Source organism: Poeciliopsis prolifica, unplaced genomic scaffold (genome assembly GCF_027474105.1).
Source record: "Poeciliopsis prolifica strain line A6 unplaced genomic scaffold, Auburn_PproV2 SCAFFOLD018, whole genome shotgun sequence".
NCBI classification, from domain to species: Eukaryota; Metazoa; Chordata; class Actinopteri; order Cyprinodontiformes; family Poeciliidae; genus Poeciliopsis; species Poeciliopsis prolifica.
The window spans coordinates 1769059-1784148 of NW_026562393.1; the positions used below are offsets into that span (position 1 = coordinate 1769059).

Here is a 15090-nt window from a genome sequence, read left to right on the forward strand (position 1 = left end):
TATATGACAGATTTTTAATACAACGTCAAGTAAATATGACAGATTGGGATGTAAAAATATGTATCGACAGAAAAAAAGTAGAAAAAGGGGAATTAGTGAAGAGAAACTGAAAGAAGTTGCTTTTAAATGTTTCATCTTTCAACCACGGCATTTTGTTAATGATTATATTCGCTAGCTTAACATATTAAGCTAGCGAATATGTAGCAAGTCTCTCCTATACTTCATAATAACATTTCAGCAGTAGGTTTACTCACAAACCTAAATTACCTATATCAGTTGCTGTATAATTTTATTTCTATGTGTAGCTATAATTTTCAACCAAGTAAACCAACGACAAACAAGTAAAAACACACACAAAAAAAACGTTTATTCTTACGTCGTGACGTCAGAGCGCAAGTTGCGTGAACATGTTGCCGTGGTAACGGAGGTCTCGCTCAGCTGTCCTGAGTATTTCCGGGGAGCTTCAAAGTCTTCCTTCAAACTTCTGGGACGCCATGGAGGATGACGAAGAGAGAAGAACTTTGTTTGACGTGGTTTACGGCAAAAAGTCAGAGGTCTGTGCCGAAAGTTTGCAAATGCTGCGTGTTATTCTTCTCGGAAGTGACATCACATTTGATAAACAAAGCTGTCATGTATACGAATGAAAAGATCAGTCCTGCAAGTTGCCCAGTGTTAGAGCACAGTGGCCACATGGGATGTTTAGGGCACATTGGTCTACAGGTTGATTTGAGGTCTGACTTCCAAGGCAAATGCAGCATAACATCGTGGCAATGTGTAAAATACAACCTTGTTCTCTCTTCTCACAAGTAAACTGTATTGCCATTTCTGTATACATTTCTGAAAAGACACAAGTAGGCATGTAACGTGATTATTGAGCAAAGGGGCACTTTCTGTAACACATGGGTGTCCAACTTGATCCGTCTTGTTTTAGATGTGTCACTGCCGCACATCTAACTCAAAAGGCTGAAGCACTTTCTCAGCATGTCATTGTGTCCTGCAGAGATTTTCTAATGAACGATGTGTTTGATTCCGTTGTGCTGAAATAGATAAATATTGAGACATAGGAGTTCAGGGTTTTTAATGGCAAAGTCAATTGCAGTTTGGTCCCTTGAGTTTCACATTTTGTCACAGGACAATCAAGTTTTAACAGTTTGGGAGTTTTATGTGATAGAAACTATTTTACTATTTTGCTGCAGATAGTGCTGCAAATGTGAGTCTCTACTGCTTCTCTTATTAATGTCCTCTCTGCCAGTTTAGGTCGACAGTACCTATTGATTATGCTTTTCCAGTTTCAGATTATGGACGTTCAAAATCTGAAACACTGGTTTTATAACCTAACCTCGCTTGAAACATCTCCATAATGTCTCCATAATGTTTGTTTGCCTTTAAAACGTATGTAAGACCATTATAGAGCAGGTCTTTGCTGTATTTTGTTCTGAATATCCAGCTCCTCCTCTATTTCACCTTCAGCGTTTACACCACAAGGTTATCCTTGAATGAGAGTCACAGAAAAAAGCTGCAGGCTTGGTCTTTTAGGGCCTGTAGAACAATGGGTTTCTAGGTTGTAAACTGTGGAAGCACACAATAGAAAACCTCGGTGAGACTTTACTCTGTCGCTACTTCAGCAAAACTCAGACAGAGACGAGGTTGGAATAACAAGTGATGGAGAAAATGGAGGCAGAAGAAACAAAAGAGGAGACTGGGACTAGTTTATTATACCAGATGAAGAAGGAAAAGATGGAGGAAGATGTGGTTTGTGCACAGTTTTGGGTTTTTCTATGGATTTCATTCAACAAATTTGTTTCTTTGTATTTTTAAAAAGGTCAAAAAGCTAATGATACAAGCTGGCTACTTCTGAAGGCTCTTCATTTTCTCTCTCTCTCTGCAGAAGATCGTGCTGCAGCAGCTGACGATGGTAGCCCAAGTCCCAAGCGATGCTGCTGATAGAACAGAACTGGGAGGTCAGCTACCAATTACCTTACAGCTATAGAGCTTGACACTTTAATTATCTGATACCAATTTAATTCAGTTTTCCTTACGGGGGAGTGATAATGTGACAATATTCCTTGTGATATAATAAAGGAATAGCCCTACATTTGAGTCTGTGCAGAAAAAACCCAGAGGGACATTTTTTTTCTAGTAAAATCTTGTCCTGTCTTCACCGTCTGAGTGCTTTTACAGCTCTTTGTGTAAATGTCTGTTTATCGACATTTATGAGAGCTGCTGACGAAATTCCTAGACATTTATTGGAGTAGAAAAGCAACAATAAAAGCTGGGATAGTAGTGGAGCTGCGTGTTTATAACAAGCTGGTTTTTATGTGGCAGTGTGCAGCCTAACTGTTTGTTTGCATCTGAGCAGCTCGTTATGAAAATCTCATCGCTCAGTTAACTAAACAGCACAAGTTGGATTATGGGATCACAGGGCTGCTGCTCATTTACCCCACCTGTCTGCTGCATATCATTGAGGCAAGTTCTGCTTCCAGGTGAAAGTCAGACTGTCAGATTTATACATGTAGTTGACTGTGTTTGTCTTACAGGCATCTGAACATATGCTGGATTGTTTTTTGAACGAATTCCAAGCCATGCAGGAACAGCCGGATTGGTAACCATCCCATTGCTAATGTTTGCTAATGAGAACATGCGAGATTGTTCCCCAAGTCGCTTTCTATGTTTTCCTTGGTCTCTGACAAACCTCTGAGGTTAAATCACACTTAGACCTCCATTAATTTCTGACAATTTACATTTTCTCATATGAATGAATAGTTTTGCAATAAACTTCTGTTAGGTGGATCTGGCTTGATGCCAAAGATTCTTTTGTTTTCAGGCACCAGATGAAGAAAAAAATCATAACAAAGACATTAAGATTTGGCTCCATTCATAAAATGTGCACCCTTCACATCAGTCCACCTAGTGAAAAGCATTTGAGCTGCAAATGTTTTCCACGGAAAGTGAAGGAATCAACAAACGTTAGCAGCCATCAGTGAGTTCAGGAGCTAAATGTAAACTGACTGAGCAGCCAGTATGACTTTCCCTTGAGTTGTGCTACTGGAATGGCTGAAGCAGCCTAATTAATGTGAAATCACTGCTGCTCAAAGGTGGATGGACATTTTAAATGATTTTATTACTGCTGACAAACTGCTGAAAATCTTTCTTTTCAGCACCTTGCTGGAAGCTAAGATTGTTTTCATGTGGCATAGTCCGGAAAGCAGACAGTTCCGGCAATGGAGCTATAAGGTGAGCTCTTTACATCTCTTCCTTGAGGTGCTTAGAGATGTTTCTGCTGATACCACCAGGTTTCGTTTTTCTCAGCTGTCACCTTTGTGTGTGTAGTTTTGAAGCTGCCTGTCATCCTGCAGGTGCTGACTGCAAAACAGATAGATGACAACCCACTGTTCACCAGGCTTGAAAAAGTGGAGGAGAGCATAGAGACGGTGGTCTCCCGCGTCCTGACGCCGCTGCAGAAGCTGGTTACGGATTTAGAAACTTCTAGGGTTGGTCTTTTGTTTCCTGAACAAAATGTGAAGACATAGCAAATATGTACACAATTTGTCATATTACAATCGCAACTTCATAATTACACACTGGTAGGTAGATTATGTGTTTTACAAATACGAATTAGAACAAAGTGCTACGTATTTGTATTCAGCTTCCCTGACTCAGGACTTTATGGAATCAACTTTGACTGAAGCCTCTATCAACTCTGTTACCTCTAGTGTAAAGTCAGTTTTAACCATTCTCCTCTTTTTTGGTTTCTTACTGTTTTGGGGAAAACACAACAAATATCTGTGGTTTGTAAAGACTCTCACACCTGAGGTGTGGATCCCTGCAGATCCTCCAGAGTTACTCAATCGTACCGTAACAAAAAGTGAAACAGTTCAAGCCATTTGAGCACTTGTGGAAGTCACTGCAATGTTGTGACTGCATGACTGTGTTTCCAGGACCTTCCAGGCGCCATCTTGGATAAGAAACCAGAGTTTTTGAATCCACCCGAGCTTTTGGAGCAACTTTTTGACCGAGATGAACTTTTAAGTCCCAAGCAGTACCTGCAGATGTATCACTGCCCCTTAAACATCCGCATTAATTTTGGTAAAAGGAACTTCATTCTCAGTCTGAAAATAAAATTCACCTCAATAGTTAGTTATTTCTGTTTTTCTGAAAAATCATATTAACTGTAAAGTATGACCACAGATAAAAAGAGGAAGAATACTAACATTTTACTTTGTTGTTGTTGCTCAACAGGACAAGTCAATCTCAGCTCCTTCTTCTAGAGCTTCCAGCTGTCTGTCCGTCCATCTGTCTGAGCACCATGAAAAGCATCCAGTTTACAGTGAATGTTTGTGTTTAAAGCAAGAGAGCATGTTGGAAACTAAATGTGTTAAATTTAACACTGTTTTTAAATCACATCAAGGGTTAAGTTTAACATTTTCACATTTATTTGACCTTTCTTTCCCAGGATTGAAAGCTGAGCTCATCATTTTTACTTTGCGTCTTAAAGTAACTTTTTTGGCAGATGGAGTCAGTTCAGTCCACTGTTATTCTTGTTTCATGGGCAAATAATATTTTATTGTAAAGCAACTAACATGAACTATAATGTCCTAATCTGACACAAATTGATCTGTCAATAATCTGTCGGCATATAAATAGACACAATGTTACTGAAGATATTAAATCACCTGAACAAGCTGTGAAATGCTGTAGCTCTGTTTTCATCATGAACATGATGGCCCTAATCATCATGCTCTGCTTCAGTCCATTGGACTGATATCCCTTCTGAATTAGATTATGCTAAATTCTTAACCATATGCCGAATCTGAGATTTAGATGTGTTTGCAACAGAAACAAAGGACATCAGATTAATATAAAAACAAGTTTAATAGTTTCAACATTCGGATGATTAAACTTTTATTTTTTTCCCGTCTTACACTGAATTCCACTTGGTGACCAAGAGATAAAAGATTTTTTTTTTTAAAGAACTGCAATTTCCTTTTTTACTCCAGACTTTGAGAGTCAACAGCATCACTACAGTTTAACACAAAGATTGGATCAAATGTTTTTTTTTTTTTTTTCCCCTTTTCAGTTTGGCCCCTTAACGTATAACTTGAATCTTTGCAAAATGAAAAAAAAAAAAAAGAATAAGAGTGAGTATTTTGGCTGCAATGACTGCATGCACCACAGTGTAATCTACACACTAAACTGGATTATTCTAGGATATACAGCGTTCCAGTAGATTAAAGTCCAGTAGTTTACTAAACAGGGTTTTTTTTTAAAGGATCGTGGTCTCTGTTTTGAGCTGATTTGCTTTTTCACGACAAGGTGGAACATATGAGTGAAACGTCTGAATGATTTAAGAACTGACGAGGGGTTTCGCTGAAAAAGGAAAGGGTAAAGGGCAGCACTGACTATTACTTCCTGTGGAGCCTGATCTTTTCTCTCATCGAAAATAAATACAAGCACATTTAGATAGGACCAAATATAAGACGTGTTTCATAGGCATGGTGAAAAAGCATGCTGTAGACAATGCACAAAAGACGATGTTGAAGTTCATCCCACAGAACTGCTCATGATGCATCCATCCAGTCTGATGCATGAAACTACGTGGATGATGCGACACACCCGCTTCCATCTGAGGTGAATATTGTTTGTACATTCCAGCTGTTTGTGTAGAAAAAGGCCTTATATATAGATATATTTATATATATGTCAGTGCTCAAAAAGCTGAAGACTATGTGGGATGTGAAGTTTGATGTGTTCTGAAATCATTTGGTGAAAAAATGGCAACAGGAAACAACACAGAGCGGAGACAGATAGACCTCAGCCCAACTACAATGGCTGCTAAGTTCTTGCTTTGTTTTTCTCCTCCTAATTATCAACTACTTGATTATTGCAGGATTATGCTAATTCATCTGGTGGATCCGATCGATTGTGACATGACAGCAGATTAAAAACGATTCAAAACATAAAATGTATCAGCTACCAGAGAGTTAAAAGCTGGGGTTGTAAAAACTGAAGAAAATCATGGAAACTTAAATTAATGTCCTGTACAGGTGCTCTTTGATAAAAAAAAAAAAAAAAACATCTGAAAGTCAAATTATTCCAGTAATTCAGTTAAAAAAAACCCTCATGTATAGATTGATTATACATACAGAGATTTATTTTAAGGTTTTATTTCTGTAAATTCTTCTAATTATGGATTACTGCCAATGAAAACCCACAACGACTACTCAGTAAATTTGACAGTATTGTAATAAAAATAACCGATTTCTAATACTGAATATATATATATTCAGGATAATATTTTTTATACAGAAATTCAATGTTCACAGTAAAACCTGCTGATTTGATCGAATAAACAGCAGAAACTCAGTTAAACCCTCTTCAAGGAGGGAGAACCACAAAAGGTCGTTGCAAGTCCTGTAAGCAAAGCACATTCATGGAAAGTTGAGTGGAAGGAAAAGAGCCACATGGAGCTGTATCTAAAACATTAACCCTTTTAATTCTTTGTTATTGGTCTGTTGTATTAGAATTTTCTGAGAACACAACAGAATTTAGGTTTTCATTAACTGTAAACCATGATGAAGAAACTCACAGCCATAAACAGTTGAACTATATCAAACTGTCTCTCTGAACTGAACTCTAAAATAAATTAACCTTTAAGAGTCGATTCAATAAAAATGCTATATCAAGATTTATATCTGCTCTTCACTGGTTGATTTATAAAAAGGTAAGCTGTAATTGTATCTTGTAACCATTTGGACTTCCTTTATCAGTGGAATAAAAATGCAAATTGAAGCTCAAGACCACGTGTCAAACTCGAGGCCCGTGGGCCAGATCTGGCCCGCAGTAAGTTTATATGTGGCCTTCTAGATTCTAGACCAAACACTGAATGTGCTTAAATATTGTTATCAACCAAATTAATGTAGTTTTTATCTGTTTTCTGCCAAATTATATCAATCAATCAATCCCTCCAGTTTCTTCAGAATTATTGTCGAAATTCACAAAATCAACAAATCCCAGCACTTTTCTGAGTTAATAGTAGGAAGTTTATTGCAGATTTTTTCTCAAAAATTGTATAAAACTTTCTTACTTGTACTAAACAGCTGCGTCAGCCTTAATTGAAGTCAAATCATAATCTATTACCGATACGAGTAATAAAAAGTTGGATTTACCGTCATAAATTATGGTAAATATTTCCAAATTACTACCACAAACACTTTTTATTGTAAAAAAAAAACATCACAAAATCCTGGAGGGACTGAAAAGATATTCAATAATATTATTTAATTTCAGGAATTCATTGATATTCTATCAGTTTGTGAACAGGTTTGTCAATATTCTGGCACAACCGGCCCTTTAAGAGCATTTATGTTCTTGATTTGGCCCAAAACAAAAATGAGTTTGACACCCCTGATCTAGACTATCAGGCAGTTTTGCTGACAGGTGCTGTGACCAATCCCACAATCACAGGTGCAGTTTCTGTTGTCAAGTAGTGTAAATAATTAGAACTAAAATATACACATTCACACATTCAAATGTAAAATAAAATGGCCAGAATAACTTGAGTATCCAGTGAAATGCCATGCTGCATCATGTAGCTGCAATGACTTGTCAGACCAAGAAGCTAAAGACAAAAATAGATGTGGTATAATCTGTTTCTTCTACCAATAAAGCTAAAAACAAGGATTGAGAGGTCCGGAAGTTTGCAACACAAACACCATGTTTCCATGTAGAAAAGAGAAGCCACCATCTGATGTGTAAATGTGACATTATTGTGCTACAACCACCAACATTATAACCATATATGTACAGCGTGTTTAGTTTTCGGTAAATGTGAATAGATTTCGATATATCTGACTCTTCCTGTTGTCCGTATGTACAGAATAAATATTTACAGGCGCATCAAGATTTACAAAAGTCCTGCGATTTCGTGGTTTCACACTCACCGAGAGGCGATGGCAGAGCAGCACAGTGGACGTTCTTAGGACAGAAACCGAAGGTCCTACAGGTTGGATAGGTCACGACGAAACCCTCCACAAGGCATGTAGCAAACTGCTGCTGTTCCTAACCTCGTTACATCAGTTTGACTGATTTTCAAGTTTTAATGCGGCAGCAGAAAAAAATCTGGTCCTGTGTCTGAATACGTAATTTCTTTCTTTTTGTTTAAATCCTCAGACAAGATTCACGTGGAGCGCAAATACTCACAGCTCCTTACACCAAGTAAACCGTACTCAGACATATATCTATAAATACTCTCATCAAAATAAACAAATATACAGATATCTTTGCTCTTGCCTCTGGATCACCAGTAAAACCCCCAAAAATATCAGCATCATCAGTTTCCTATAAACTGCAACTGCAGGCGTAATGGCACTGTGATGAAAAAAAATTTTGCTTATTCATAAAAATACAGCACATTTTCTTTCTGGTGGTGCTTAAGAGCTGTCTTTTTTTTTTTTATTATTATTATGATATGACAAGAGACTGCTTGGTTTATTTCTCATATGAAGCCTGGAGTGCAACACAACACAAACTGGTTCCAGTACTAAGCTGCTGCTGCTGCCAGATCTTGTTATCTTTCTGTAGCAAGAAAAGCAACCACTGCAGAGGTTTAAGATGAAGTAGAGAAAGAGCTGCGTTTTTATAGAACCAGCTACACCAGCTTCATACTGGGTGAAAACTCCCATTATCTTCTACCCAAAGTGCTTTACTTGTTAGAACTGGGAAAATCTGTCGCAGTGTAAAGAGAATTGTGATGCAGGCACCTGCACTCAGGACGCAACGCCTCGGAAAAGCCTCCACATAGCTGAAGTGGAAGGACAATGATGCATGGATCTAAAACATTTTACAAATAAAAAATCTGTACAGTTTAGGCATGGCATTGTAGAGTCACGTTTCACTGCAGTTACAGTATTTTAGACTCTCTGCCAGATTTGCACATCTAGAGGCAGCAGATTCAAACTCAATCAGATCGAATGGAGAGAGTCGCTTTAACATAGATTTACTTAGATCCAAAGAAATCCTTTTTAGATCTGGTTATATGTTGCGTTAGAAGGTCGCCTGGTTATATGGTTTGCTTCGTTCAGAGGGTCTGGAGCCTCAGCTATTGAGAAATGATTGCTTCCTGGAGGAATACTTTTTTTACATCTACCCTTCTTCCCAGTCAGATCTGACCAGCTTTTCTCTCTCTGCTGAAGCAAAGCATCTCCATGAACGGGAACGGCGTGTTCAAGACAACGTACATCGACTGACTCACACCTCTCACTTGGTTTTTTTTTTTACTGAAAAAGTTTGGGCTTCATCTCCTGGAAACCACTCTTCTTTCTTTCTGCCTCTCTTCCATCAAAGCCAGATTTCATCAGTATCCTCTAACAAACCTTCACAGAACAGACGCATTTATGCTGGGCTTAAATTACACTCTGTTATTTTGTTAACTAATTTTTATGGATTTTTTTTACAGGTTTTGAGCAAAAACAATAATAATAAAAAATAAAAACAGAAAATCAAGCATCATGTTCTTTCCTCTCCCCATGTATTCTTGGAGTACATGTCTGACAGTGTCACAGAGAGAGTGGGATTTTCTTCCACAGCGGAAAAGCTGGGGTAGCAGTGTCTAGCACTGTAGCAGCTTTGCTGGAAAGTCCAGGCGTCATAACACCAGTCCTCCACATCCATATCCTCGTAAAGCTTCTCCAGACTGAGGAATGAAATATAAAAAGGTCCCCTACAGCTCTGATTGCTGACAAAATAATTAGAGTCTGAATTTCTCCATCTTTCATAAACTACAGTATGCATGTCATATATTTCCAAGCTCCCTGCCTGCATCCATTAAAAGTGAAAATGTCCCCTATATAACTCTCCTCTTCATACAAAATATGATCTGATTGGATTCCTATTGTGAATATATCATATACTCTGAAAATATATTGTATGAACAATAAATATCCAGTGTCTGATCACCTAGCTGAATGTCATTCGTTTTGTTGTTTTTAAAGAAAAGCACATAATCGCCAACTTGTCTAAAATAATGCACTCCTGCTTTTGCTCCACGACACCAACAGTGCAACATTATGTCATACAATTGTCAAGTCACACACTAGCAAAACACACACACACACACCCCACACACACACACGCATACTGACACTCACAGTGAACGCTCAGGCTGGACAGAACTACACGAGCGAGGCATTTCCCCTGAGGAGTGAGGGGGAAAAATGAATCGTGTGGGAAACGAGCGGTGATGTTGTGACACTCATTACACAGCAGCAGCAGCAGCAGCGGGGAACTCCCATTCCTCCAGCATCCAGACAGCCTCCTGCGTGGCGTTAAAGGCAATATTGCATGTGATTTAAATAAGGCAAAAACTAATAGAAAACATAGAAAAAAATCTGAAAATAATCCAGGAAATGGAACTGTAAAATGCTAATCGTAGGTGAAATGGAAAGCTCCTTGAGGAGAGGCGATTTTTTTTACATGTCGGTCCCTCTGGACGGAGGGCGGGTGAGGTCTGACGGGACACGATGCGATGTTGGGTCATAGCACTGTGCTTTCAGACTCCTCCTCTGAGTCTGCTTTGCTTTTTGGCGACAGCGGAAGCGCCTCTGAGTTTCTGAAGGGGGAGATGTGCGTCAAGTCGAAGATGCTGTCCAGCTCCATGTTGATGATGGGAATGTCCAAGTTGCAGAGGGAATCTGGCAGAGCAGACAGAGGAGACAATAATGAGCAGGGAAATATAGTCTAAAAATGCTCATTTAGTTAGACATAAACAGGCAGACTGAAGCGGATCGTCCTGATCAATGTGAAAACACGATAAAAGGTCATCACAAGTGGAATGAATGACTGAAAGAATAAAGAAGCTCGGGAGGGATGCACCGTGACGTTACTATACGTAGAGCAACATGCGTCTATTAAATCAGGAAATTTGGTTTCTGCTTCCCCAACTCCGTCTCATAAAGTGAAAATATTAGATAAGAAATTTCTTAAAAAACATTTACTGTCCAGTAAATAAACTGTGTGACTGATCAGAGCGCAGTTTACGGCTTGGCATGGAGTCGATAAGAAGAAGAAGAAGCTTTTACAGCGGCATTCGTCTTGTCTGTGTTGTTAGTTTTGGGACTCCACAGCTTCTGCATGGAGGGGAAAGCATGGATCTTGTGTGACCTTTGACCTCAATTCTAGCATTGAAGAAATCCAGCCGCCCAGCGCATGCTGCTGATTCTGATTGGTCTAATTTATCTTTTAAAGAGACATTTTCACAGATGAAATTTGAAAAAATGAAGATCCACTAATTACCATTAACCAGATTTCTGCATTCATCTCAATTTAGTTTTAAATATCAGATCCGATTCTTTGCCTTTCCAACGGACTTCAGAGAAGTAGCCAGTCCTTTTCCTACCACAAATTTTCCTTCCAATAAACTTTCCAGGAATACATCTGGATCCAGCGTTCTGTGAAGTGCTAGTTTTTTTAGCATTTGCCTTTGTGGTTTACCCTCCTGATGTAGAATGTACATTTCTTAATTAAAAATATTTTCATCCAGTATAATCACATTCTTTAATTTTTAGAGAAACTGAACTGGTTTTTTATTAGTCGTAGGTTAAGTAAATAAGTTGTAAATGTCAGAAATAAATGTCTGAAATATGCCACTATGTGTTATAAGTCCAATTTTACATTTTGAATTCACATACATATGAATTAATTTCACTGTCAAATGGAAATATTTAGATATTTTTACCAAAAATTATCATGATTTCAAGCTTCGTCCTCATTTCACAAATAAAATACTTCTGTATTATCTGAGAATGTATCCCTGCAGCAAGTGACCACAGCTCGGTTAGTTTAATTATTATCTACATCAGAGACACGACCAAAAACCACAAGATCAGAGTCGTCTGCAGCGATGCTGCACATCAATCTGAAGGAAATTGTTGCTTTGCTGTGTCTTGTATGACATTCGCAGAGTAACGACTAGAAACCGCCACAGACAGGAAGTGTGTTTAAAGGGCCGTGATGCGTGATAACAGTGTAGTGAGGGTCAGGAGGTCGGCGGGGGCTGTGAATGTGGAGACTGTGAGATGGGAAGGTGCAGGATTCCTATTGGTGGACATGCACCACTCTCAGCCTCCATGCAAACGCCAACAAAATGTGTTTAATGTTAGCAGCTGGATATACAAAGGGAAAGCAGCATCTGCCACTTTTAATGGCACCTCTGGTGAAGATATTGAAAGATATGCAGTGATGTAATGCCCCACTGAAAGTCATTTCTTTAATTTCCAATATATAGGAATAATTGTTCTTCTGAAACATTCTATAGCAGACTAACCTCACAGGTTTGCAGCAAAGTGATGAATATTTGATCTTTCTTCTGAGCTATATCTGTCTAGAATAGGGTAAGGATGTCCAAAGTGTGGCTCAAGAGCAGTTTTCTGGCATTTAGAATAACTTTATGTGGCCACAGAGTGCAAAACAAATGATGGTGATTGTACAAATTAAATTTGGTCAGACAATGCTTTTCCTTGAAAAAGAAATGCATGTAATAATTTTTATGGAAATTTGATGATCCCAGAATTCCACGTCCTGCTGCAGTTCTCTAATAGTGGTTCTTAACATCCTCCTTGTTAAGTTTAAAGTTGTTTAAACTTAGATAACTGAATTTTTTAAGTTTAAAACAATTAAGTTGTCTAAAACTTAATTATAAACAATCTTAGGTGAGAAGCTATTTTAACATATTTTTGGCTCATTTTAAAGGGAAGTTTGTTTGTCTTTCCCATTTTGAAAAGTGGGAAGCAAGACTGTCATCGATTACCAAAAGTTATCAAAAGTAAAAGTTTCTAGAAAACCTGAAAGAGTAAAACAAGAAGTGTCAAACTAGTGATTGGGAGGAAGAAAAGAAAACATCCATGAACATTTCTCCCCCTTAAATAAACGTGTTTCGACTGAATGTTTCCTTTTGAATTCTTTACTCGTTTTCAGCAGGGGTGCCAATAGGTGTGGACAGCTCTGTAAAGGTGTAACACATAATAAAAAAACTGAGTTGTGCAGCCGCAGAGCAGAGAAACCAAACCCAAAATCTGCTTCGTTTAGCAGCATTAACTTGTAAAAAGATCATCAGCGGCTCCATGTTCAGGTGAGATGGCAGAGGGAGGGATGAGACGGGAGGAGAAGAGGTTCTTCATCACAGGAAATCCTGCTTACCCTAATAACGCCCTCTGACACTTAGAATGATAGTGAACCTCGCCTCTCATACAGCTGAAATTCAAGACAACCAGAGCAGTCAGACAAGAAGCAAGAGTTAGATTTGAACAGGATGAAAATCTGCTGGAGATGAAACAAATAAAAACATGAACAGAACATCAAGTTCAACAGCGACCAGCGCAGAGACGCGATAAAACCAAGGCGAAGAAAAGTAGGTCAAGGGCTATATTATTATTAGACCTGGTTTTCTAACACTTGGATGTTTTTCCAACTTCTATTAAATATTTTAACATAAAGTGACAGTATAAAGTATAAAATTATATAAAATGTAAGTATTCTTGTTGTAAAGTGTCACACATAAACATTGAATAACTTTACAAATGTACTGCTTGAAAATATAACACTATTTAAAACAACTTTACAAATGAAAAGACGAGAGGATTGTTACTTGAAAGTGACAATGTGAGAGAGAAAGTCTCATTTCACTTTTAAAGTTGTTTTAACTAGTCATTTTAATTATAAAGGATTTTCCATTGAAAATCACACTTTGTGGTTTCATTTAGGAATGCGAAAACATCATTTAGAGAAAATACATGTTTTTCTATTTGAAAAAAAATGGTTCAATACTGTCAAAATGAAAGATTTCACTGTGATTCAACCTATGTTTGATTTTTTTTTAAATTAATTTTGTTGGTTGATACAGCAAGTTATAAGTGGTCATCTTTATTTATTTTATTTATTTATTCTGTATTTTACAATGTAGCTCACTTTGTTTAATTTCACTTATAAATACAATTTATATGTAGAAAAAGACTATGGTTAGACTTTGCTAGTTTAATGTAAAGCCTTGGACAGCCACTAGGAGTCAGACTCGAGCAGCAGACTTGAAGTCCAAAACAAAAGGAGCCAAAATCGCTCCAAGGAATCTTTACATCTTTTTATTTATAGAAAACCAGAACACTGGGGAGTCTAGTTCAGTTATTTAGCCAAGCAACACTGAGCATTAAGCCTGTTTAATCATTTGTTTATGTTCATCCGTTAGTGTGAAATTAATATGTGATTATATCCAATGAAATCTGCACTCTCTTTTACCACGAACAATATACATATTATATAAAGAGTCTAAAAATGTGCAATTGTGGCAATCCATCAGACTCAAATACATTTTGAAACGTGAGTCAAATTTGAAAATACAATAAAACAAGATTTAAGGTATACCAGCTAACTTTATGAGACTTTAAAACACAAACGTGTCATGTTGTTGCTCAGACGTCCAGTCACATTTGCTGCTACGTTACCTGTGGACATGCTTTCCCCAGGGGGTAAACCGTCCAGGAGACTGGATGAATGTTCCAGAGGCTGGGGACTCGTGCCGGGTGTGGAGGGGGGCTGTGGCGGAGGCAGGTTGGGCCTCTGGCGAGGAGGCTTAGGGGTTGGTCTGGGCTTGGTGAGCGTGCCTGCCAGCGAGGGCGGAGAAGACAGAGATGGGGTGGTTGCCGTATGGGACTGGATCGGGGAACCAATGGTGGCATAACCCTGTGGGTAGCTGAAGCCGTAAGGGGAGGGTGTGTTTGGAGGGGTGGGCGACAGACTGACTGGAGACGGTTGACCTGTCGACTGGTCTGACATGGCTCCTGTCTGGCAGTAAGGGCCTTTTGGTGGGATAGGGGCCAGCTTCTTTGCTGAAACAAACAAAAAAAAAAAAAGCAAGAAGAGAACCTGAGAAGTGTGCATGCCTGTCGCAGTGTAAAAAGATTCAAACAATAAATCATTTCCGAACTTTAATTTGACCTTTAAAATTAAAATGAACACAAGTTAATAATCTCTTAGAAAGAGAATGATCAAAAAATGAAAAAGCTGCTGTAATGTGATTCACAACGGGCGTTCACAACCTTATGC

General features: G+C 38.3%; 2 protein-coding genes across 6 annotated transcripts in view; one reads left to right on the forward strand and one right to left on the reverse strand.

The window, feature by feature from the left end:
- The first annotated feature begins 409 nt into the window (after positions 1 to 409).
- On the forward strand, positions 410 to 4733 carry LOC129368037 (testis-expressed protein 47). The gene is given in 8 exon segments (XM_055042813.1): positions 410 to 554; positions 1889 to 1961; positions 2360 to 2466; positions 2538 to 2602; positions 3159 to 3286; positions 3289 to 3491; positions 3939 to 4086; positions 4240 to 4733. Coding segments are annotated over 8 exon segments (813 nt in total). The 5' UTR covers positions 410 to 494; the 3' UTR covers positions 4269 to 4733.
- A 120-nt stretch (positions 4734 to 4853) lies between these two features.
- The window catches only part of LOC129368033 (rho GTPase-activating protein 44-like), a 63181-nt gene continuing 52944 nt past the window's right edge, over positions 4854 to 15090 (reverse strand). For 4 of the 5 annotated variants that reach the window (XM_055042805.1, XM_055042803.1, XM_055042806.1 and 1 more), the window contains 2 exons: positions 14490 to 14873; positions 4854 to 10688 (listed from right to left, as the gene is read on the reverse strand). In XM_055042805.1, coding sequence (XP_054898780.1) covers positions 10531 to 10688; positions 14490 to 14873 — 542 coding nt within the window. In that variant the 3' untranslated portion in view covers positions 4854 to 10530. Of the gene's footprint in view, positions 10689 to 13191; positions 13246 to 14489; positions 14874 to 15090 lie in introns of all 5 variants that reach the window. The other variant, XM_055042804.1, reaches the window with a different exon arrangement.